A 25,684-nucleotide genomic window follows, 5' to 3' on the forward strand; every position below is an offset into this window, starting at 1 on the left:
TCAGGAGTGCTAGTTCTGCAAGGTTCGCAGGAGAGCTTCTGTAAAGTTTGGAAGGTAGGAGACGAGGTACTGGCAGAAGCAAAGCTGTGAGGACGGGGCGTGAGTCGTGCTTGGGTAGCTCAGTTGATAGAGCACTTGTCCGCGAAAGGCAAAGTTCCCGAGTTCGAGTCTCGGTCCGGCACACAGTTTTAATCTGCCAGGAAGTTTCATATTGTATCGTAGTTCTGAAACCAGCCCTGAGTACCATGCTTGATAAATTTGTATAGTGACTGTCTTGTTGCAGCATACGGCAACCTGGGCAACATCCTGAGTATGAAGGGCGAGCTGGAAGAGGCGGAGAGGTGCTACCGCAAGGCGCTCTCCTACCGGCCCAACATGGCGGACGTCCACTACAACCTGTGAGTATACGCGTCTCAGTCACTGATAGCAAAATGTCCCGATACTTGGTGTAGCTAAACATCTGCACAATAAGACGCGACGGACGGCTGTTGGTGAACGGCGGTGAAATTAAACACTGCCTTTGTGGTCTTGAGACTTTACTTAGCATGAGTGGGAGCCACCAATCTGAAATATACTGATGTAAACTATCCTGAGAAAGTCAGTTAACAAAGTTTCAAGAACCAGCTTTAAACGATGATTCTGGGAATATCTGTATTAAAATATGTATATTAAAATTGCTACACCACGAAGATGATGTGCTACAGACGCGAAATTTAACCGACAGGGAGAAGATGCATCACAGACAGGAGCGCCTGCGATGGTGTACTCAACGACGAACCTGGGTGCACGAATGGCAAAACGTCATTTTTTCGAATGAATTCAGGTTCGCTTTACAGCATCATGATGGTCGCATCCGTGTTTGGCGACATCGCGGTGAACGCACATTGGCAGCGTGTATTCGCCATCGCCATACTGGCGTATCACCCGGCGTGATGGTATGGGGTACCATTGGTTACACGTCTTGGTCACTTCTTGTTCACACTGACGGTACTTTGAACAGTGGACACTACATTTCAGATGTGTTACGACCCGTGGCTCTACCCTTCATTCCATCCCAGCAAAACCCTACATTTCAGCAGAATAATGCACGACCGCATGTTGCAGGTCCTGTACGGGCCTTTCTGGATACAGAAAATGTTCGACTGCTGCCCTGTCCGACACATTCTCCAGATCTCTCACCACTTGAAAACATCTGGTCAATGGTGGCCGAGCAACTGGCTCGTCACAATACGCCAGTCACTACTCTTGATGAACTGTGGTATCGTGTTGAAGCTGCATAGGCAGCTGTACCTGTACACGCCATACAAACTCTCTTTGACTCAATGCCCAGGCGTATCAAGGCCGCTATTACGGCCAGAGGGGGTTGTTCTGGGTCCTGATTTCTCAGGATCTACGCACCCAAATTGCGTGAAAATGTAATCACATGTCAGTTCTAGTATAATATATTTGTCCAATGAATACCCGTTTATCATCTGCATTTTTCAGGTGTAGCAATTTTAATGGCCAGTAGTGTACAATCCTCTACGTATCGCTCCCATAGGGGTCGTGAGGATAAGATCAGAGTAACTGCTGCAAGCAGGGAAGGATTCAAATAGGCGTTCTTCCTGCACTCTGTATGTGAAAGGAACGGGAAGAAACTTTCGTAACTGATACAATGGAACGTATCTTCTGCCATGCACTTAATGGTGGTTTGCAGAGTATAGATGTAGATGTAGAAATATACTGTGTGAGTTCAGAGCGCCTAAAGCAATCCTTAAATGGTAATGTATAACAGAGGACATTTAACGATAAATAATAAATGCTACCAGAACACGCTACGGAGAAATAAGAATGACACGAACCTACAGAGGTTTGCATATTTCGATTTGACCCTCTTGAAAACAATCAGCAAACATACATCAGTTGATTATACATTTAGGTTCGTGAGGAGCATATTCAAATGTTACTGTTATACTTAAAAAGTCAAAGCAATAAAAAAATTATCCCAACATGGTGACATCAATTACAATCAAATGGAAAATACATCCAGCATGTCTAGAAACAAACTCCTTAATAAACCGAGCTTCATATGCGGACTATACCACAAACCACTGAATCGTTAAGTTTGCGATAAAGCGTCGGGACTAAACATAATTAAAATCATCACTTTCTTCGTCTCTGTTTCTCCTCATTACAACATTGCCGCAACTCATATTTACAGCTTTTACCCAAATTTTACACAGTTGCTGTAAGGCATCAGATAAAATTAGCAGAGAAGAATGAAAATCATGTTTAGGAGTAATCCACTAAATTACAGGCCCATATCGTTAACGTCGATATGCAGCAGGATTATGGAACATATATTGTGTTCGAACATTATGAATTACCTCGAAGAAAACGGTCTTTTGACACACAGTCAACATGGGTTTAGGAAACATCGTACCTGTGAAACACAACTAACTCTTTATTCACATGAAGTGCTGAGTGCTATTGACGAGGGATTTCAGATCGATTCCGTATTTCTGGATTTCCGGAAGGCTTTTGACACTGTACCACACAAGCGGCTCGTAGTGAAGCTGCGTGCTTATGGAATATCGTCCCAGTTATGTGACTGGATTTGTGATTTCCTGTCAGAGAGGTCACAGTTCGTAGTAATTGACGGAAAGTCATCGAGTAAAACCGAAGTGATTTCTGGCGTTCCCCAAGGTACTGTTATAGGTCCTTTGCTGTTCCTTATCTATATAAACGATTTGGGAGACATTCTGAGCAGCCGTCTTACGCTGTTTGCAGATGACGCTGTCGTTTATCGGCTAATAAAGTCATCAGAAGACCAAAACAAACTGCAAAAGGATTTAGAAGAAATATCCGAATGGTGCGAAAAGTGTGAGGTCATCCACATGAGTGCTAGAAGGAACTCGTTAAACTTCGGTTACATGATAAATCAGTCTAATATAAAAGCCGTAAATTCAACTAAATACCTAGGTATTACAATTACGAACAACTTAAATTGGGAGGAACACATAGGAAATGTTGTGGGGAAGGCTAACCAAAGATTGCGTTTTATTGGCAGGACACTTAGAAAATGTAACAGATCTACTAAGGAGACTACACTACGCTAGTACCTCCTCTTTTAGAATACTGCTGCGCGGTGTGGGATCCTTACCAGGTAAGACTGACGGAGTACATAGAAAAAGTTCAAAGAAAGGCAGCACGTTTTGTATTATCGCGAAATATGGGAAAGAGTGTCACAGAAATGATACAGCATTTGGTTGGAAATCATTAAAAGAAAAGCGTTTTCCGTTGCGACGGAATCTTCTCACGAAATTCCAATCAGCAATTTTCTCTTCCGAATACGAAAATATTTTGTTGACATCGACCTAAATAGGGAGAAACGATCACCACGACAAAATAGGGGAAATCAGAGTTCGTACGGAAAGATATAAGTGTTCATTCTTTCCGCGCGCTATACGAGATTGGAATAATAGAGAATTGTGAAGGTGGTTCGATGAACTCTCTGCCAGGTACTTGAATGTGATTTGGAGAGTATCCATTAGATGTAGATGTAGATGTTTTACCGTAATGCCAAAAAGGCAGATAAGACCCCCAGCACTCATTTGCACTGAGGTGACAGAAGTCTAATATGGTGTCTGACCTCTTTTTGCCCGTCGTACTGCAGCAGCTCGACACGGCATGGACTCAACATGTCACTGGGAACCCCCTGCAGAAAATTGAGCCATGCTGCCTTTATAGCCGTCCATAATTGCTAAAGTGTTGCGGTGCAGAATTTTCTGCACGAACTGACTTCTCGATAATGTCGCATAAATATTCGATGGGATTCATGTCGGGTGATCTGGGTTGCCAAACCATTCGCTTCAATTGTCCAGAAGGTTCTGCAAACCAATGGTGAACAGCTGTAGTGCGTGGACATGGCACACTGTCATCCATAAAAGTTCCATCATTGTTTTGGAACGTGACGTCCGTGACTGGCTGAAAATGGTCTCCAAATAGCCGAACATCCAGAGGACCCAGACCAAACACAGGCCACACCATTACGGAGCCACCATCAGCTTGCACAGTGACAATTTAGGTCCATGGCTTCGTGGAGTCTGCGCCACACTCGAAAACTACTGTCAGCTCCTTACCAACTGAAATCAGGACTCATCTGAGCAGGCCACGGGTTTCCAGTCATCTCGGGTGCAAGCGATATGGTCACGAGTCCAGGAGAGCTGTTGCAGGCGATGTCGTGCTGTTAGCAAATACACTCGCGTCGGTCGTCTGCTTCCACGGCCTGTTAGCAACAAATTTCACCGGAAAAGTACATCGTACCTGCTACATTGATTTCTGATGTTATTCCTGGCAGTGTTGCTTATCTACTAGCACTGACAACACTACAAGGACGCTGCTGCTCTCGCTCGTTCAGTGTAGGCCGTCGGCCACCGCGTTGTCCGTGGTAAGAGGTAATGCCTGAAGTTTGGTGTTCTTCGCACACTGTGGCTCTCGGAATATTGAATTCCCTGACATTGTTCCAAATGGAAAGTCCGCTGCGTCTAGCTCCAGCTATCATTCCATGCTCAAAGCCTGTTAATTCCCATCTTGCGGCCATAATAATGTCGGGAAACTTTTCACATGAATCACCTGAGTACAAATGAAGGTATAGTTCCTTATCTATGTTAATGTTCCACCGAAGCACCACAGGGCTTTGGCCGTCTGACTTCTAATATGGCTTTATGATATTTAGAGGAATAGCTTTTGTAGTTTATCTAAATCATGTTTGCATGTCTGCCTGTTTTGTCTGTAACTGTTATGCTCTGAATTCTCTGGTTAATGTTGATATTGGACGCTTGTCTGTAGCATCAAGATAATGGGATCCTAAATGATTTATTAGTTGGTGGGTCGAGGTAGGTGCCTTTTCATAGAGTTTTTCTGATTTTCTTTTAATATAGGTATAGATGGATGGTTCCTCTAAGAGTTCCTTAATGTGTGTATTTGATGTGTAGCGGTCTGCGTCGGCGATGACGCGGAGGATTCTGTTTTGAAGACTCTTAATTTTTTGCAGATGGCTGCTGCCATGGGCCAAACTTCCGATCCATATAACATACTTGGCAGGATAACTGCCCTGTATAATCTAAGTTTCGTTTCTATGCTGAGTCCCCCACCTTTTAAGAGTGGGTACAGTTGTATGAAAACAATGTAGCCTCCACCGATGGATCTGTTTATCTGCTTTGCGAAGGTTAAGCGTTTGTTTAGTTCAAGGCCTAGGTATGTAGCTGAGCCACTCCATTCTATTTTCTATTTCCTTTTCAGCTACAATAATACATCTGTTTGGGGGGGGGGGGGGAGTGGGGGGGGGGGGGGTAAGTTTCCTCGTAAATATGACTGCTACGGACTTTTCAGGATTTATCTTTATTTTCCAAATATTGCACCATTTTACAATTTCGTCCAAGTGCTCCTGCAGCTTTTTTGTTATGAAATTGAGGTTTCTGCTACTCCTGTAAACCGCCGTGTCATCGGCATAAAGCGCTATCTGACCTCCTGCCGACTTTGGCACGTCGTTTGTGTATAGCGAGTATAATATGGGGCCAAGAACTGAGCCCTGCAGAACTCCTGCCACAGCGTCCCTGATCGCGCTTACATGTTTGCCGCAATTGACGCAGTACTACCTCCCCGCCAGAAACGAGTCAATCATGCTGATGATACGTCCTGGAATGCCTGACTGGGATAACTTGTATATTAAGCCATCATGCCGGACTTTGTCGAATGCTTTCTCGATATCGAGAAAGACTGCTCCTGTGTTGTGTTTCCGGTCTCTCGCCCTGCGTATGTGCTCCACCAGGCGCAGGGATTGATGGATGGTGCTATGTGCTTTCCCTAGAAAGCACAGGAGTGAGATGGGTCTGTAGTTTTGTGGAAGGATAAGGTTCTTATTGGGTTTAGGTAGGGTTACAACCAGAGCAGTTATCCAGGCTTTTGGGAAGCAGGTTAGGGAAAGGCACTGGTTGTATCGTATGGTGAAGTAGGTGACTGCGTTGGGAGGCAGGTGTTACAGGTGTGGGACAAGGACCTTGTCAGGACGGGGGATTTGTTATTCCCTAAGCGCCTGATGTAGGCACACACAAGTCTATCAGAAACAGGAGTAAATTCTGTATCTGGCCTTTCTTGCCTCAATTGAGCCACTCGTCCGTTTATTATTTCTTCCTGCCTGTCACTCTCGTCATCTTCGATGACGTGAGTACGGAATTGTGACTCTAACGATGTCGCCAGTAATTCTGCCTTATCCTCGTCGTTGTATACTAGCCCATTTGGACCTCGAAGTGACCTGTCTACCCTGGGAGTAGCCTTCTGCGCTTTTGTGATTTTCCATACTCGGTTCATGTCTTGTTCTGCATTCCTAAGTTTCTCTCCCCAGCAGAGGCCTCTGTGCTCTATCAGTCTTTCCTTTACCTGGGCTTCAAGCCGCCTAAGCAAGCGACGATGGCAGGGTCGCCATAGCGTTGCCAATCTCTCCTCACGCGCCGCTTTGCTACTGTCAGCCCCCAGATATCAGGGGGCAGGTCCCTGGCGCCAGGCTCGGTGGCTAGCCTGGTGCTTGTCTCTTGAGCACAGGTCTGGCGGACGTTTGTAAAATACTCTACTGCTGAGTCCACCTCCCTCTCGTTCCGCATTTGCGGAATGTCCTCCAGGTGTTGTCCTACCAGGGCGGTATATTGTTCCCAGTTGTGTTTGGCATCCTCCGGATTGTGTCTTCGTCATTGGCACATTCCAGGACAACCAGGTTGCGGTTTGAGTTCAACTCGTGATGGACTGTTGGCGCAGCCCTCCAAGGCAGGCCCCTGCACAAGAAGACATCTAGGATGTCCGGTGCATGGTCGGGGTTGCAGGGGATGTGAGTAGGCTCGTCGGGAGAAATTATTCCTACTTGGGGATTGCTCTCGATAAACCTTCTCAATCTCCAACCTCCAGCATTTGTCGCGTTGCACCCCCAGTCCACACTTTTGCAGTTCAAGTCCCCTGCTGTTATGACTCTTTCTCCGATTTCGATCAGGTGTTGAAGGTCCTGCGCGCCGAAGTTGATATGCGGGGGTTTATATGCCGATACTATTTTAACTATGTGGTTACCTACTTTTAATTCTATGCCGGCCCCCTCGACCGTGGGCAGATTTGGCATATCTATCGTCTGGTGACAAATCCTCCCCTTCACAAGGACGGCGACTCCTCCGCCTGCGTGGTCTTGCCTGTCGACCCTGTGCACGGAATAATTTCGCACCTTCAATCGATCGGCGGGCTGTATATGCGTCTCCTGAATGCAGGCTATATCTATGGCGTGACGTTCTAGGAATGATTGTAACTGTGGGATCTTTGAGGATATGCCGTCTGCACTCCATGTTAACGTTTTGAACTCTCTAGTACTGTTATGGTTCATTACAGAAGAGCGTCATAGCTGCTTCAGCAATTACTAGCATTTTTGCGTATCTATCTTTCGCGGCTCGGACTGCCGCTATGGTTTCTTTCACTTTTTGTATTACTGCTCCCAGGTTTATCCCCGCAAACAGCTTCCCCAGTTCTCTGAGTTCCCTCAGAAAACAGCCGAGATCGCTGTCCGCGCTAGGTCCCACCTGTGGCTGCTCCTGCGCTGGGACTGCAGTATCGTTTGCTGTTGTTTCAGTTGCCTGTTCCAGAACTGGCGGTGGAGGTGAAGCCTGTATTGTGGGAGGGGGAGGTGTAGATGGGACTGCGGGGAGGGTCGTCTCCTGCACTGTCGCAGGGCGTGCCGCGGACGTAGATTGGACGGTGGGAGCGGGCATAGCTGCCCTGTGTGGTCGCATACTCGGGAAATCTCTTGCTCGCACTTCGAAGTTTGGCTGTTGACGAGCCTGAGCATTTGATGCGGCTGTTGTTGCTAGGGCAGTTTTCTGCTGCCTCTGGTTTTGCACCAATCTTTGGTATACTTCGCAGCCGCGATAGTTTGCTGGGTGGGGGCCTTCGCAGTTGGCACACACCGGGTTTGCCACTCTCTGTTGCTTGCATAACTTGGTAAGGTGGTGGCCTGCACATTTTACGCATCTCGGCTGCCCAGAACCTTCCGGTTTATTATACCGTTCTACAGTTATTCGGAATCTCAGCAGGTATCGCAGTTTGAACACCCGCTGAGCATCCTCATTGTTTTCTAACACCGCCAAGAAATTCGGCTCTTTCTTGCGGCCGTGACTTTCTTCTGCAGTCGGGGAGGGGGGGGTTTGAGAATTGGTGAACCGAGTGTACTATGAATACTTCCTCTATTAATTCATTTTTTACGTCCTCCTCCTCAGCATCGATGGGTAGGTACTTTAGTACTACTCTCAGAGCCTGTTTTGGGTCGATAGAATACGTGTGGAACTCGATTTCCTTTCTTTCAAGTTCCGACTTAACCCTCCTATAATCCTCTACATTTTCCACCTGAATTTTCGTTGTCCTAGGGCGATATACTGCCGTCAATTTCCCCTTCATGCCCGCTTGCAGCTCCTTGAGGAGTAACGGGCTTCCCTTTGTAATATAGGCGATGATTGGCGGTACTCGCTCTTTTGTTTTGCGCCTAACCGTCTGCATTTCGCCTTCTCCGTCCACGTCTTCGTTCTCTAGGGCTGAGAATGAGTTCGCGGCCGGTACATTTACGATAACTTGCTCCTGCTGTTCGCCTTCCCCATCTTTTTCCGACTCTCTCCTATCATTTTCCGACTCTGTCCTATCTAAGTCTACGTAGAGTCTACCTGTACCCGAACTGTCGGAACTATCAGAACTGTCAGAGCTCTCCTCCTCATGCACCGTTTGCACACTAGCCTTGTGTGTGTTAGCTGTTTGTGCGGCCCTACTCTGACTGTTGATATACTTTTCGGGATGTGAGGTCGTGGTCCAAAAACGTTTCTGTTCCTTACGTTTCGTCCAGGCCGACTCAGCGGATCAGCGCCTCTGAGGAAGTCCAGCGCAGCCTGGACGAAACGTAAGGAACAGAAAAGTTCTTGGACCACGACCTCACATCCCGAAAAGTATATCAACAGCTATGTCATCCGGTCGTGAAAGCCTTCATTCTACCTACTCTGACTGCGGGTTCTCTGGCGAGAGCCGCAGCGGTCTAATTGTGAGGATTCCCTCGAACGACTTGTTGAAGCCATATTAGCAGTCAGTCTAACAGTCAGTCAGTTTTTGGTGCCGCCATGGGACACTGGAAGGTGTTTAGTTCTCACCTCCACAACAAAGTGGCAGGTATCCGCACCAGAGCTAGTTACTATGCCTCTGCAGACGCGGGTAACCGTGCAGCGCAACGGGCCCTGGCCTGCTAAATCCCTAATATCCTATTGGGGAGCGGGGAGGATGCCCTGCGGCGGCAAGGAAAGAAACGCGCCCGGCAAGGGAAGCGCCAAGAACGGCTCCTCGGTCGCGCAGATCCCGGCCGCAGCCTCCGCGCTCGCCAGGAAACCGGCAAACGGTAACGCTACAACCACAATATGCGCATCCGTTAAGTGCAAACACGACAGTTTTGCGGGATACACATGATAATTACTCTTTCTATCTCCAACTCGACGAGGAGAGTGCTTTGAGCGGGAAGGGAGACCCCAAGGCAGCAGAACGAGCTACGCAGTGCGTCCGCTCAGTGCGCCAGTCGCTCCGCTAATGGTCCGCCATCCACCGCCATTTTATGCCTTGCGACACTACCACCATCTGTAAATGTGCATATGGCCATCCCACGTGTACGTCTTTAAAAATCATAGGGATTCAAATGGTTCAAATGGCTCTGAGCACTATGGGACTTAACATCTCAGGTCATCAGTCCCTAGAACTTAGAACTACTTAAACCTAACTAACCTAAGGACATCACACACATCCATGCCCGAGGCAGGATTCGAACCTGCGACCGTAGCGGTCTCGCGGTTCCAGACTGAAGCACCTAGAACCGCTCGACCACCAGCGGCCGGCCAAAAATCATAGGGATTACAAATTAGTACTATATATTGTTGTCATTTACTTGTACGATCTGCTACATGGTGCAATGAGAATTATATGGCAAGCAGCAACACGTGCTTTGTGTTTGTAACCTATTCGTACTGCAGTCTCTTTTGACGGGTGTAGGACACGAAATTTAAAGGAAAATTCAGAAAAATCTATGCGTATGAACTGACTAGCCTATTAATCATGCGAGACAGGAGCGCTATTGTGGGGGAATGAAAAATTTGCAGTAAGTTACATCTAGTAATAACAAATACAATGTTCGAAAATAAGAAGAGGGGGAGTTATACTTGCAATAGGGCAGGAGATACAGGAAGGTACCAGATAGGAAGCACTTCCAGAAGTACCAAGGCAGAGTTCGTCGTTTTGGGTTTTGTTCTAAGGGAGGCTGTTGGAACACGAGTGGTCGACCGCATGATCAATAGACACAGCGGCTTCACTCCCAGTAGATCATGGGACCCAGCACTCAGCCAGATGCAGACACAACGTCGGCTGAGAGCGACTTCCCCCCCCCCCCCCCCTCCCTTCCCCCGGTTTCGGAAGAATCTCTGAGGGACCGGAGTTCGCGCCCAACATTCGGTGATCGCTTCGCTTACCCCAACCCCCTATAGCAATACAAAAAAGAAAAAACAACTTTTGGAGAATCTAACAGCAAATGCTTCAACATTAACAGTGCCAGAGGAATTCCACATTCAAAGGGAGGAAACAAAGTAGTTATCTAGACAGAATAGATTGAATGACCTCTACTAGGGGGAGGAACTACCTGCTAATGTGACGAAAGATGAAACGAGAGTCGGATTGGAGGACATTAGGAATCCAGTATTAGAGTCAAAGTCTGACAGAGCTGTGGTAGGGACGGAAAAAACCGACCGGTTGAAACCTATATTTGTATTTTACTTCTGAGTAACGGATATTTTTCGGTACTCATTTGGTCTCAGTTATAACAAGTGTTTTTGAGTTTTCACTAAAAACTGGATAAAAAACCGAAATATCAGTGATATTTCTTTTCGATTTTAAATAAACTTTAAAAAACGAATAAGTTTCATTGCTTTGAAATACTGTGTTTTTACGAAAAATGGGAAAAGCGAACGGTGCTATTTTAATAACAAAGCCCAACAGAAGCGAGGAACAAGCATATTCCATAAGAATTGGCACACCACTGCCCAGACAATAACGAACCTGTTACCTTGCGGCGTGGCTTATTTGATAGTACGTGTGTACTTGCAGTGTACAGGACTTGCCCCTTCTGGTTCATGTGGTACTTCCTCACTGTCGTCCCCAGACACCTGTTGTCTACCAGAATGGCAACAACCATAGTCTGGAAATAGTAGCAGTGAGGTACAATGCTTCACTTGCTTTGCTTCACTTGTTATACAAGATTTAAAAAAATTTCTGCCACTTCTACGAAATGTAAACGGCCTTTCCGCAATGGAACACCGGTTCCCTTCAGGTCACCGAAGTTAAGCGCTGTCGGGCTGGCCTAGCTTTCGGATGGTTGACCATCCTGTCTGCCGAACACTGTTGGCAAGCGAGGTGCACTCGCTCCTTGTGACGCAAACTGAGGAGCCACTTGAATGAGAAGTAGCTTAGGGATGCTGGTTATCGCTGGAACAACCGGTTTTCGGATACATCGTTTTTTTCCGCGCCAGTTTAAAAAATGGCTCTGAGCACTATGGGACTTAACTTCTGAGGTCATCAGTCCCCTAGAACTTAGAACTACTTAAACCTAACTAACCTAAGGACATCACACACATCCATGGCCGAGGCAGGATTCGAACAGGCGAGCGTAGCGGTCGCGTGGTTCCAAACTGCAGAGCCTAGAACCGCTCGGCCACTCCGGCCGGCACGCCAGTTTAACACGGCTTTCAAAACCGTTCAAAATAATCGGTTTTTAAAATAACTGTTTTTGCGCTTTTTATTCATGTTATTGTCTGTAATAAACGTAGAAATCGAACAAATTGACATACGGCGGGAGGGCGATGTGCTGACCACATGCCCCCCGATATCTGCATCTAGTGACGCCTGTGGGCTGAGGATGACACGGCACCCGGTTGGTACAATTGAGCCTTCATGGCCTGTTCGGACAGAGTTAAGTTAAATATCTACGAAATAATAACAGAGGAAAAAAATTATGGTAACAGTATTAAAGTAAAAGATTAAGGACAATTCATTCACAGTTCACACTAAAAGTAGAAAGTAGCTGATATACTGCCTGTGTTTGTATAATAAGCCTTTATCTGCTTGTAACCATTGAAAACGGACGAATTAACACGAAGAACAGAGTTCTTCAACCTCAGTTTTCACCCTTTAATACTGCCTATTCGTAGTGCCCAAATAGTAGCATGATCACTGAATACAACGTGATTTTTGAGCAGAATTTAAAAAAACAAAACAAAAACAAACAATGTATCAGTAAGAGAAGGTGGTGAGTTTTTGTATTATTCAACCACTTATCACTGTCCGAGAAAAGCAGTGAATGGGAAAGGGACTAAGTTTTCCTTTATATGCTTATTTAATTTTGGTTCCGTGTTTTTTGAAACTAAGGAAGTCGAACTTTTCCAATCTTTGTTCGATTTCTACGTTTATTGCAGACAATAATAGGAATAAAGAGCAGAAAATCACTTATTTCAAAAACCGATTATTTTGAACGGTTTTGAAAACCAGGTTAGATTGGCCTGGAAAAAACATATATATCCGAAAACCGGTTGTTCCAGCGATAACCGCCATCCCTATGCTCTGGAAGACGCGTTTTCCACCAATGCGGAAACGACAGAGAGCAGTCCTTCGTGATTTCTAAAATCATTGTGGGAAGTGGCACAACACGATTATCAAGTAAACGTGTAGAATTGTGGGTGTGGAGACATTGTATTAGACATTAGGAAAACTATTAGTCAAACAATTCCTAAGACAATAAGGGCAAGTAAACACGGGAACTATCGCACAATTAGCCTGACAGGTTATGCATCCAATATTTGACCAGAATAGTATCTAATTATAAGAGCAAAAAATGAAAGTAATAACCCGCTGGATGATTACCAGTCTGGCATTAGAAAAGATAAAAACACCAGACAGGCAGTCCTTATAACACAGATCCTCAGAGAAGCACAATAAGACGAGTAATATACGCACACTACGCCCATGACTAAAGATGGAACAATAAAAATTGAAGACAAAGGGAGACGTGTTCGGATCAGAAAGAGCGTAAGACAAGCAAATTTTCTCCTCCGCTGGAAAAACTATGTCGAAGAGGCAATGAAAAAAAAATAAAAGAAAGGTTCAAGAACGCTATTACATTCCTGACTAATCGTATTGCTATTCTCTGTGAAAGTAACAAAAAATTACAGGACCTATACAGAAATGAACGGCCCATTAAGCATACAATACCGGCCGAGAGTAAACCAAAGAAAGACGAAAATAGTAAAGACAAACGAAATTGAGATTACCGATAAACTTAACATCAGAACACGTTAGCATCAAGTGGACGAATTTAAAGAGTGCTGGTACTTTCGAAGCAAAATAACGCATAACCGATGGAGCAACAAGGACTTATGGGAGTGGGAAAACTAATCAGGGAAACGGAGCATTCCCTGCAAGACACCTACTTTATTTTTCTTCGTCATCAGTCTTCTGACTGGTTTGTTGCGACTCGCCACGAGTTCCACTCCCGTGCCGACTCCTCATCGCAGTATAGCACTTGCAAACAAAAACTTCAATTACACTACTGGCCATTAAAATTGCTACACCAAGAAGAAATGCAGATGATAAACGGGTATTCATTGGACAAATATATTATACCAGAACTGATATGTCATTACATTTTCACGCAGTTTGGGTGCATAGATCCTGGGAAATCAGTACCCAGAACAACCACCCCTGGCTGTAGTAACGGCCTTGATACGCCTGGGCATTGAGTCAAACAGAGCTTGGATGGCGTGTACAGGTACAGCTGCCCATGCAGCTTCAACACGATACCACAGTTCATCAAGAGCAGTGACTGGCGTATTGTGACGAGCCAGTTGCTCGGCCACCATTGACCAGACGTTTTCAGTTGGTGAGAGATCTGGAGAAGGTGCTGGCCAGGGCAGCAGTCGAACATTTTTTGTATCCAGAAAGGCCGGTACAGGACCAGCAATATGCGGCCGTGCATTATCCTGCTGAAATGTAGGGTTTCGCAGGGATCGAATGAAGGGTAGAGCCACGGATCGTAACACATCTGAAATGTAGCATCCACTGTTCAAATTGCCGTCAATGCGAACAAGAGGTGACCGAGACGTGTAACCACTGGCACTCCATACTATCACGCATCCAATGTGCGTTCACCGCGATGTCGCCAAATACGGATGCGACCATCATGATGCTGTAAACAGAACCTGGATTCATCCGAAAAAATCACATTTTGCCCACCGATTACATATTCTGTTAACATTCATTGGATCTCGACCAACGCGAGCAGCAATGTCACGATACGATAAACCGCAATCGCGATAGGCTAGAATCCGACCTTTATCAAAGTCGGAAACGTGATGGTACGCATTTCTCCTCCTTACACGAGGCATCACAACAACGTTTCACCAGGCAACGCCGGTCAACTGCTGTTTGTGTATGAGAAATAGGTTGGAAACTTTCCTCATGTGAGCACGTTGTAGGTGTCGCCACCGTCGTCAACCTTGTGTGAATGCTCTGAAAAGCTAATCATTTGCATATCCTAGCATCTTCTTCCTGTCGGTTTAATTTCGCACCTGTAGCACGTGATCTTCGTGGTGTAGCAATTTTAATGGCCAGTAGTGTATTTGTTGGAAACATATCAGTTTTTCTCTACCCCTACCATCTATGACTCCTTCATGTACCACGGAAGTTATATGTTATTAAACATGCCTAAACTTGTCAATGTTTTCGAATTGTTCCTCTCCTCGGCGATTCTGCGGAGAACCTCTTCATTTCTAATAGTAACCTTTTTTCATCGTTCCTTTTTAGCACCACATCCAAGATGCTTCGATTGTCTTCTTTTCCGGTATTCCCACTGTCCATGATGCACTACGAACAATGCTGTACACCAAACGTATATTCTCAGAATTTTTTTCCTGTTGAGGACTATGTTTGACAGTAGACTTCTTTTGGCCAAGAATCCCTCTTCGCCTGTGCTAGTCTACTTGTTATATCCTACTTGCTGCTTCTGTCATGTATTACTCTGCTGCCAAAGTAACAGGTGCATCTACTTCAAGGTCAGGAATTTTGACTTCATTTTATCGCTAATCTCGTTTCTGTTGCTCCCCATTACTTTCGTCTTTCTTACGTTTACTCTCATTCCGTATTGTGTCCTCATTTGACTGTTCATCTCATTCAACAGGTCCTGTAATTGTTCCTCTCTTTCACTAAGGATAGTAATACGAATCTTATCACTGCTATCCTTTCACTTGGAGTTTTGATTCCATTCCTGAACCTTCCTGTTATTTCTGCCACTGCTGTTTCTATGTATACATTAAACGCTCAGGACAGAAACTTACAGCTTTGTCTTACATCCTACCTAATCCGAGCACTCCAATATTGCACTTCAACTCTTACTCTAGCTTCATGTTTCTTGTACATATACTAGTCTTTCCCCGCAGCTTCACTCGTGTACACCGCCTCTTCCCTCATCTTTCGGTCCATCTGCTCCTCCTCCCAAATCTCTCTCTGCTTCTGTCTCCTTCTCATCCCCTTTCTGCTCATCTCCTCCTCCTCTTCCTCTTCATCTCCTTTGGTCCCTCTCTTTGTTCATCTCCTGACCCCTTGTGGATGGCTATAGCTTGGAGAAGGTATTCCTGGACGAAGGAAGTTGTAGACAGAGAAAGGGGGCAGGAGGGAATAGATACTGTCCACCATCCTCTCCTTATCCATCCCCTACTGTCCCCATCTTTGTCACTCCCATCCTCCCCCACCCCTCTCTCTCTAGCTATTTCCTCCTGCCTTATATCTCTTTCCATGCCACCCTTTATTCCCCTTAATCTTCCCGTACCCATGCCAATGTACGCATGTAGCTCCTACAAAAAAAGCTGATAAAACAAGCACATACTACTCCTGCAACATGCCTGTCATACAAGTCAGCCTACATGTCAGGTTGAAAAACCACTTTTTGCTCCTGAGATATAGCTTTCCATGCAAACCAGGTCGATAAGGCAAGCTGATACTACTCCAATGCAACATGCTTGAGATCCAGGACAGCCTAAATGTTGGGTCTGGAAAACTATTTCTTCCTCCTGATGTGTAGGCTGCTTTGAAAAGCATGTCCATAAGGCAGACCAAACCTATTCCCACAGACGACGCCTATCTCACAGGACACCTGTACAGCAGGGGCTAAGAAACACTTCCTTCCTATATCTCCGCTCCTGCTGGAGACGGGAGGTTATAAACTCCACAGAGGTGATACTTGTGAAGTTTCCTGACTGTGTGCAAAATTTGTTTGAAACCAATCCAGGGGTTTGGGAAAAGATCCCAGTCATAAAACCTGCAAACATACGTGATTATATACTAGACTTTTCCCCATAGCTTCACCTGTGTATACATTCAATACATATACTGAACAAATCCCCTCCTCCCCCTCTCAGTGCCCATCTCTTTCTCCCTGCATCTGTTCACCTCATCGTCCAGCTTCTGTATTTCTCCCACTCGCCACTCTGTCTCTTCATCTCCAGCCCCTCCCTCTCTTTGTCCATTTCATCCACCACTCTCTCTAAGCACAACTTCCTCCCCCTGGCTCTGACCACATCCTCCTCCCCCTCTGTCTCCATCTCTGTCACCCCCTCTTCTTTCTCCACCGGCCCACTTCTTCTCTATGCCTCCCATCTCTACATCTTCACCTCCTCCCCTCTCTCTCCATCTCAACCTGTCCCCAACCATGCTCATCGGCATGTATAGCCGCTGCGCTATAGTTGAAGAAAGCAAGCCATTACACCTGTCAAGCAGGGCAGCCTACACATCAGGAGCTTAAAAATCATTTATTTGCTCCTGACATACAGTCTGTCATGTAAAGCACGTCGATAAATCAATCTGATACTACCCTAACACAACATTGTTATTGTAAAGAAGTTTACAAAAAAATTCAACAATAATGTTAAAAAAATCCTTCAAAATACTTTTGAAAATTAATGAAGACTCTTCAAAGCCACATTATCTGTATACAGATTCCATTATTAGGCAACATAACCAGTTTCACAGCATTATAGGCACATCTTTGGGTCATGATTTGTATAGAATACAAAAAACGTTTTTATAAAATGCTGTTAATACAGAGAGAAAAAGCAGCAAGTTTTTACTCAGAACTTTCCATTTTAAAAGGCTAAAGGGAATTTACAATGTTGCAATGTTCAAATCGTGGCCATCTCCTCCCCCTCTTCCTTTTCTCTCGCCCACTACTGCTCTATATCTTTCACCTGCCTCTTGCATCTCCTTCTCTCTCTCTCTCTCTCTCTCTCTCTCTCTCTATCTATCTATCTATCTATCTACCTTGTCCTGCTCATTCTCTCTCTGTCCATCTCTGCTTCCTGCAACCTCTCCTCCCCCATCTCTCTGTGTCCATCTCTTACTGCCCACCTCCCTGTCCATCTTATCCTGCCTCTCTCCCGCTATCGATCTACTCCTCCTACCTCTTCCTATCCATCACTTCCTGCCCCTCCCCTTTCTATCCTTCGTCTCCTTACCCCTCTCTCCTTAATCATCCCCTTCTGCCACCTCTCTCTCTCCATTCTCTTCTGCCCCATCCTTCAGCATGTATTCCCTCCTGTCCCCCCTCTCTGTCCACACCTTCCTCTGTCCTGGAATACCTTCTCCCAGCTATAACCATCCACAAGCATGGTCCCTTCGAAACAGGTCGATAAAGAAGGCGATACTATTGCCAGTACACACCTGTCATATAGGGCAGTCTTCACTTTGGGGCTTGAAAACAATTCCTTGTTCCTGGTGTGTAGGCTGCGTTATAAAGCTTGTCAATAGAGCAGGCTGATACTACACACATCAAAAAAAGTTTTGGTATCAGCCCAGTTCCCAGAACTCCTGAAGATATACATTGACTGTGGGTATTGTGTCACGGTCACAGCCCCTTTGACTGTTCAGTGATGTCACTAAATCCGTCCAAAGATGTAAACAACCATGCATGAGCAGCTCCTATTAGACGAAGAGGGGCCGATGGCCGATCAGTTCCAGTCATTCCAACAGGAAGGACGTACCCGGCTCGTGTCGTCTGTAGTTCAACCATGCCTAGACGGTCAATACCGCGGTGCGTTCGCGTCCGCATTGTTACTTTGTGCTAGGAAGGGCTCTCAACAAGGGAAGTGTCCAGGCGTCTCAGAGTGAACCAAAATGATGTTCTTCGGACATCTAGAAGATACAGAGGGACAGGAACTGTCGATGACATGCGTCGGTCAGTCCGCCCAAGGGCTACTATTGAAGTCGATGACCGATACCTACGAATTATGGCTCGGCGAAACTATAGCAGCAGTACCACCATGTTGAATAATTTTTTTGTGCAGCCACAGGACGTCGTGTTACGACTCAAACTGTGTGAAATAGGCTGCATGATGCGCAACTTCACCCCCGAAGTCCATGGCCAGACAAACATGACACCATGAAGCGCGCTACAGATGGACGAAACAACATGCCCAATGGACCGCTCGGGATTGGCATCACGTTCTCTTCACCTATGAGTGTCGCACATGCCTTCAATCAGACAATCGTCAGAGACGTGTTCGGAGGTAACCCGCTCAGGTTGAACGCCTTAGACACACTGTCCAGCGAAGGCAGCAAGGTGGAGGTTTGCTGCTGTTTTGGGGTGGCATTATGTGGGAACATCGTACGCCGCTGGTAGTAATGGAAGGCGCCGTAACGTCTGTACGATACGTGAATGACATCCTCCGACCGATAGTGCAACATATCGGCAGCATATTGGCGACACATTTGTCTTCATGAACGACAATTTGCGCCCCCATCGTTCACATCTTGCGAATGACTTCCTTCAGGATAACGATATCGCTCGACTAGAGTGACCAGAATGTTCTCCAGACATGAACCCTATCGATCATGCCTGGGATCGATTGAAAAGGGCTGTTTATGGACGACGTGACCCACCAACCACTCTGAGGGATCTACGCCGAATCGCCGTTTCGGAGTGGGACAATCTGGACCAACAGTGCCTTGATGAATTTGTGGATAGTATGCCACGACGAATACAGGCATGCATCAACGCAAGAGGACATGCTACCGTGTAGTAGAGCTGCCGGTGTGTGCAGCAATCCTGCCCACCACCTCTGTGTGGAGCAAGAAAATGGGCGGAAATGATGTTTATGTTGATCTATATTCCAGTTTTGTGTACAGGTTCCGGAACTGTCGGAACAGAGGTGATGCAAAACGTTTTTTGATGTGTGTATAACTACCCAATATGCCTGCCGTGCAGGCAGCCTATATGACAGAGATTGAGAAAACACGTTTTTATCTGTATCTCTGCTCCTATTGGAACTACGACATTACGAATCACACAGCGCCGGCAGTCGTGAAGTTTGCTGTTTTTGTCCCAAACTGTAATCGATCTAGTGGTTTAGGAGGAGATCCCAAACAAACATACAAGCTTACATCCATACAGTCTAATTTATACATAGCTCTTAAGGTATGCATTTTAGAGCCAATGTTTATTGGACTTTTTTCTTCTTGTTATGTGAGAAAGCCATTCGTGAAGTTTTGCTCTCGAGTTTTGAAACATCCTGTATATGGGCGTTTTCCCTGTAGATCTCCCCTACGCCTGCCTCTGCTGTCACTGTTTTACCACCTGTATCTGATAGTTTTGTTATTCTCGTGGAGTGTGTTGTAGCCTGGCTGTATACACCGTACCATAACCGTGCTGGTGTTGCAGGGGCGTGTTGCTACAGTCGCAGCAGCGGCTGGAGGAGGCCGCACAAAGCTACCAAACTGCCATAAGCTTCCGGCCTAGCCTCGCAGGTAAGTCAGCTGCACACTCTCTGTAAATAAAGAAAGTGCATAAATATTACACACTTAGGGTAAGTCATCGAGTGCGGTTTGTATGCTCATAAACCAGTAGGGTTTCACATTTACTAGGATTTCATCTTCTGCGTGGGTCATGAATTGGAAACAGTTTCTAACCCCCAGCTGTGATCAAAGTTATATGGAGGTTTCTCATGGCTGGGAAGGAAGCGGTGGAACTGGAAATCCCATTCCAAATGTTTACAATTTCGACACCCTCTAACATCCTAGAGTTTTATTAAATGGTCCTCCAATATGATGTGTTATTACTTTATACAGGCCTAATACCTGCATAGTTATAATTATGATATATACAATTTTTCATTCTAAGCTTGTGGAATGATATGTTTGAGGGTCTGAAATTACAAGGGGTACAAGTGCTTGCTGAAGCTAACTGAGTAAATGGCTGTCAAATTTAAGTGGCTACTACCGAAACATCAATTTTTTTATGACGGCCAGTTAGCCCCTACGTACTAGTAGGTATGATTCGAGACTGTAGTGTTTCTGCGGTGTTTTTTAATAATATATTAAAAATACTTCTACTCATTGTTTCCTAAAACTTTTACAGGAAAACAGGTACAAGAACGAAAACATTTCCTTTATTGTGCTTTATTCTGAAGATGTTTTTAGTACAACACACATTATGCTCAGCAACACATGTTCGTTTACAAAAAATTAATATCAAAATCTGAAAAACAATATATATGTAAAATTAAAAATACCAAAACTAAAATATATTGGTATAATTCCAACACGTACGAGAGATTATTCTTTTGTCACTTTCTACAATCAACTCACAGCCAGTGCCTTGAGTATAATATTATAATCATTTCCTCCTGTGGTATCTCCCGAAGAATGTCCTTCCTGGGGAAACACAAGCTGAACCAGTGGCTTGTGCATTTTCAGCCTTTCTCGTCTGATTGTTCTACCACGTCCTCTTCTTTGTCCACTCTCTCTTCTTGCACGCATCATAACTGCTATCTGGGTGTGGGATATATTGTTATAGAACCAAAAATGAAGTCGAGGGATGTAGCTCTTTATTTCCTGAAGATTTTTCCACTTCTCAGATTTTATTTCATACTCATCGTGTTGCACAGGCTACAGAAGAGGCATTGATGGCGGCTAATATTGTTCCTTCAGTAAATGCACGATCACAGATTAGTGGAAACTTGAACTGCACTGTTAGAGGATTTTGCTTGCTGATTGTTGTCACAGTTATATTCCTCATTGAATGCCTTTAGCATCATTGTCCTCTGCTGTGTCATCCATGACTTTTACTGACAGAAAGTTTTCTGTTTCTGGCTCCACTACTAAAAACTCTACGCTAATCTTCTTTGCTGCTTGCATCGTGCCTTGGGTAAGAAGTAAGAATTTCAGTGGTTTTTTTGCATTATCACACTTCAGTTACATATGGACAGGTTGAAGGAACTTGTGATACGTTGTGTCAATCTTCTGATTTTGTCTCCACTGTTTCAAAACTGGGTCTATTTAGATATGCATTAAATATTGCTATAAGTAATTTCAAAAGCATACGCATTAGGCTATTGCACTACTTTAAAAAACGTATGCCTGAAGCTTCATTAAAGACAGCAGCAAATCTCCTTTTGAACGGCATTTCCCTTATACTGCTATTCCAAAAGAAGTTCAGGCATTCACTTAGAACCTAAACTTTAACTTCAGAGAGTGCAGAACTATGCAGGCAGTCGCATGTACTTATTCTACTTGGAACTGACCCACACTTAAGCTTAACGGATGTTGGCTTACATCACTCTCTCCTGAAACGTCATTTCTACTCTAAACCCTTCAGTTACATTAATTGAACTATACTGTACACAACAAAATTCTTGTTGTAATAAGCATTATAGATGTATGCGTTTACGCTCACACACACACACACACATACACACACACACACACACACACACACAAAAGTATACACTGAAGCACAAAAGAAACTGATATAGATATGCATATTCAAATACAGAGGTACGTAAACAGGCAGAATAGCGAGCTGCGATCGGCAACGCCTATATAGCGCAACAAGTGTCTGGCGCAGTCGTTAGATCGGTTGCTGCTGCTACCATGGCGGGTTATGAACATGTCAGTGAGTCTGAACGTGGTGTTACAGTCGGCGCACGAGCGATGGGACACAGCATCTCCGAGGTAGCTCTGAAGTGGGGATTTCCCGTACGATTATTTCACGAGTGCAACGTGAATATCAAGAATCGGGTAAAATATCAAATCTCCGACATCGCTGCGCCCGAAAAAGATCCTACAAGAACGGGACCAACAACGGGACCAACAACGACGTTCACCGCGACAGAAGTGCAACCCTTCCGAAAATTGTTGCAGATTCCAATGCTGGGCTATCAACGAAACATCATCGATATGAGCTTTCGGAGCCGAAGTCCCACTCGTGTAGCCTCCATTACTGCACGACACAAAACTTTACGTATCGCCTGGGCCCGTCAACACCGACATTGGACTGTTGATGGCTGGAAACATGTTGCTTGGTCGGACGAGTCTTCTTTCAAATTCTATTGACCGGATGGACGTGTACGGGTGTGGTAACAACATCATGAATCCATAGACTCTGCATGTCAGCAGGGGACTGTTCAAGCTGGTGGAGGTCCTTTAACGGTGTAGGGCGTGTGCATTAGAAGTGATATGGGACCTCTGATACGATTCTGATAGGTGACACGTACGTAAGCATCTTGTCTGACCACCTGCATCCATTAATGTCCATTGTACATTCCGACGGACTTGGGCAATTCTAGCACGACAATGCGACACCCCACACGTCCAGAATTTCTACTGAGTGGCTCCAGGAATACTCTTCTGAGTTTAAACACTTCCGCTGGCCACCAAACTCTCCATCCATGAACATTATTGAGCACATTTGGGATGCCTCGCAACGTGCTATTCAGAAGAGATCTCCAACCCCTCGCACTCTTACCGATTTATGGAGAGCTTTGCCGGAGTCATGGCGTCAATTCCCTCGTGCACTACTTCAGACTTTAATCAAGTCTATGCCACGTCGTGTTGCGGCACTTCTGCGTGCTCTCCGGAGCCCAATACGATATTAGGCAGGTGTACCAGTTTCTTTGACTCTTCAATGTACACTCCTGGAAATTGAAATAAGAACACCGTGAATTCATTGGCCCAGGAAGGGGAAACATTATTGACACATTCCTGGGGTCAGATACATCACATGATCACACTGACAGAACCACAGGCACATACACAGGCAACAGAGCATGCACAATGTCGGCACTAGTACAGTGTATATCCACCTTTCGCAGCAATGCAGGCTGCTATTCTCCCATGGAGACGATCGTAGAGATGCTGGATGTAGTCCTGTGGAACGGCTTGCCATGCCATTTCCACCTGGCGCCTCAGTTGGACCAGCGTTCGTGCTGGACGTGCAGACCGCGTGAGACGACGCTTCATCCAGTCCCAAACATGCTCAATGGGGGACAGATCCGGAGATCTTGCTGGCCAGGTAGTTGACTTACACCTTCTAGAGCACGTTGGGTGGCACGGGATACATGCGGACGTGCATTGTCCTGTTGGAACAGCAAGTTCCTTTGCCGGTCTAGGAATGGTAGAACGATGGGTTCGATGACGGTTTGGATGTACCGTGCACTATTCAGTGTCCCCTCGACGATCACCAGTGGTGTACGGCCAGTGTAGGAGATCGCTCCCCACACCATGATGCCGGGTGTTGGCCCTGTGTGCCTCGGTCGTATGCAGTCCTGATTGTGACGCTCACCTGCACGGCGCCAAACACGCATACGACCATCATTGGCACCAAGGCAGAAGCGACTCTCATCGCTGAAGACGACACGTCTCCATTCGTCCCTCCATTCACGCCTGTCGCGACACCACTGGAGGCGGGCTGCACGATGTTGGGGCGTGAGCGGAAGACGGCCTAACGGTGTGCGGGACCGTAGCCCAGCTTCATGGAGACGGTTGCGAATGGTCCTCGCCGATACCCCAGGAGCAACAGTGGCCCTAATTTGCTGGGAAGTGGCGGTGCGGTCCCCTACGGCACTGCGTAGGATCCTACGGTCTTGGTGTGCATCCGTGCGTCGCTGCGGTCTGGTCCCAGGTCGACGGGCACGTGCACCTTCCGCCGACCACTGGCGACAACATCGATGTACTGTGGAGACCTCACGCCCCACGTGTTGAGCAATTCGGCGGTACGTCCACCCGGCCTCCCGCATGCCCACTATACGCCCTCGCTCAAAGTCCGTCAACTGCACATACGGTTCACGTCCACGCTGTCGCGGCATGCTACCAGTGTTAAAGACTGCGATGGAGCTCCGTATGCCACGGCAAACTGGCTGACACTGACGGCGGCGGTGCACAAATGCTGCGCAGCTAGCGCCATTCGACGGCCAACACCGCGGTTCCTGGTGTGTCCGCTGTGCCGTGCGTGTGATCATTGCTTGTACAGCCCTCTCGCAGTGTCCGGAGCAAGTATGGTGGGTCTGACACACCGGTGTCAATGTGTTCTTTTTTCCATTTCCAGGAGTGTATACGGAAAAAGCTAATACTCATTTCATTCTGTTTCTGTCGATGCTGCCTCGTATTTCCATAAATTTCTGTATGTAGTATGGCGTGTGTCGTTCAGTGACATATTTTCAGGTTTCAGGCACCGAATCAATTAGCTTTTTTTTAATTTTTTGCCGAAATTTGAACCACTTGCCCACCTGAGTCTCTGTAGAAATATCGTATACTCCAACTTCCAGTTGTGCGCAGGAGTGGTCTAGCAAGTCAGAGCTCCTGTCTGACCTGGCCGGCCGGAGTTGCCGAGCGGTTCTAGGCGCTACAGTCTGGAACCGCGCGACCGCTACGGTCGCAGGTTCGAAACCTGCCCCGGACATGGATGTGTATGATGTCCTTAGGTTGGTTAGGTTTAAGTAGTTATAAGTTCTAGGGGACTGATGACCTCACAAGTTAAATCCCACAGTGCTCAGAGTCATTTCAACCATTTTTTTGTCTGACCGGAACGACGTCAGAGTGTAAAACAGAGAGGCTACCACAGGCTGCTTGCTCGCTTTAGACCTCGTGGTTAGTAACTGAGACTTACGCATATGAAACCCTTAAAGTTAGAAAGAGAGACTACAGACTGTGTAGTTCTATTTAAGAAAAAAATGTAACTTAGCAGTATCAGTTATGCTGAGTCGAACATTAAGGTCGAGAAATCTACCTCAGAGATTCATGTGTTGCACTTGTGCCGCGAGAGGGCGAAGGGAGCGGATCATGTGGCGGCCGAGGGGTAGACAGGCACGGATGGTGGCGTGCAGTCAGCCGGAGGTACTGGAACGAGCAGCATCTCTCGGAAGCCAGAGTCGTGTCAGCGGTTGGTGCATGCGACGCGTCGTCGGCACTCAGTGGTGGACGCGGAGAGATGTGGCAGCAGCCGACACTGGTGGCCTAGACTGTGCATGCACACGGGCAGTGACCTGAAGTCTAGGGCTGCAAGCCAGACGAGCTGGAAGAGACCGTATCGGAGTAAGTTCCTGGGGGGACGGGAAGGAGATATTTCTTGGTGGAGCCAAGTCTAAGGGACTCGGAGAGCTGGGGTGAGGAACGATTACCAGACGAGGCGACGGTCAGCATGTTGCGGTGTAGACTTGGAGCAGTTGCTGTCCCTTCTGGTCGCACAAAGAGCACTTCGGTCGAGGCGAAGTAACGGCTTTGGCAGATCACAATG

At 46.3% G+C, this 25,684-nt stretch overlaps 1 protein-coding gene across 1 annotated transcript in view; it reads left to right on the plus strand.

Moving 5' to 3' along the window:
* Positions 1-25,684, plus strand: part of LOC124622820 (protein O-mannosyl-transferase TMTC2-like) — a 902,746-nt gene that overhangs the window by 396,478 nt on the left and 480,584 nt on the right. The window contains exons 9-10 of the mRNA XM_047148612.1: positions 284-398; positions 19,835-19,920. Of these exons, the coding sequence (XP_047004568.1) occupies positions 284-398; positions 19,835-19,920 (201 nt within the window). The remainder of the gene's footprint in view (positions 1-283; positions 399-19,834; positions 19,921-25,684) is intronic.

The sequence above is a fragment of the Schistocerca americana genome, chromosome 7, assembly GCF_021461395.2.
Source record: "Schistocerca americana isolate TAMUIC-IGC-003095 chromosome 7, iqSchAmer2.1, whole genome shotgun sequence".
In the NCBI taxonomy this organism is placed as follows: domain Eukaryota; kingdom Metazoa; phylum Arthropoda; class Insecta; order Orthoptera; family Acrididae; genus Schistocerca; species Schistocerca americana.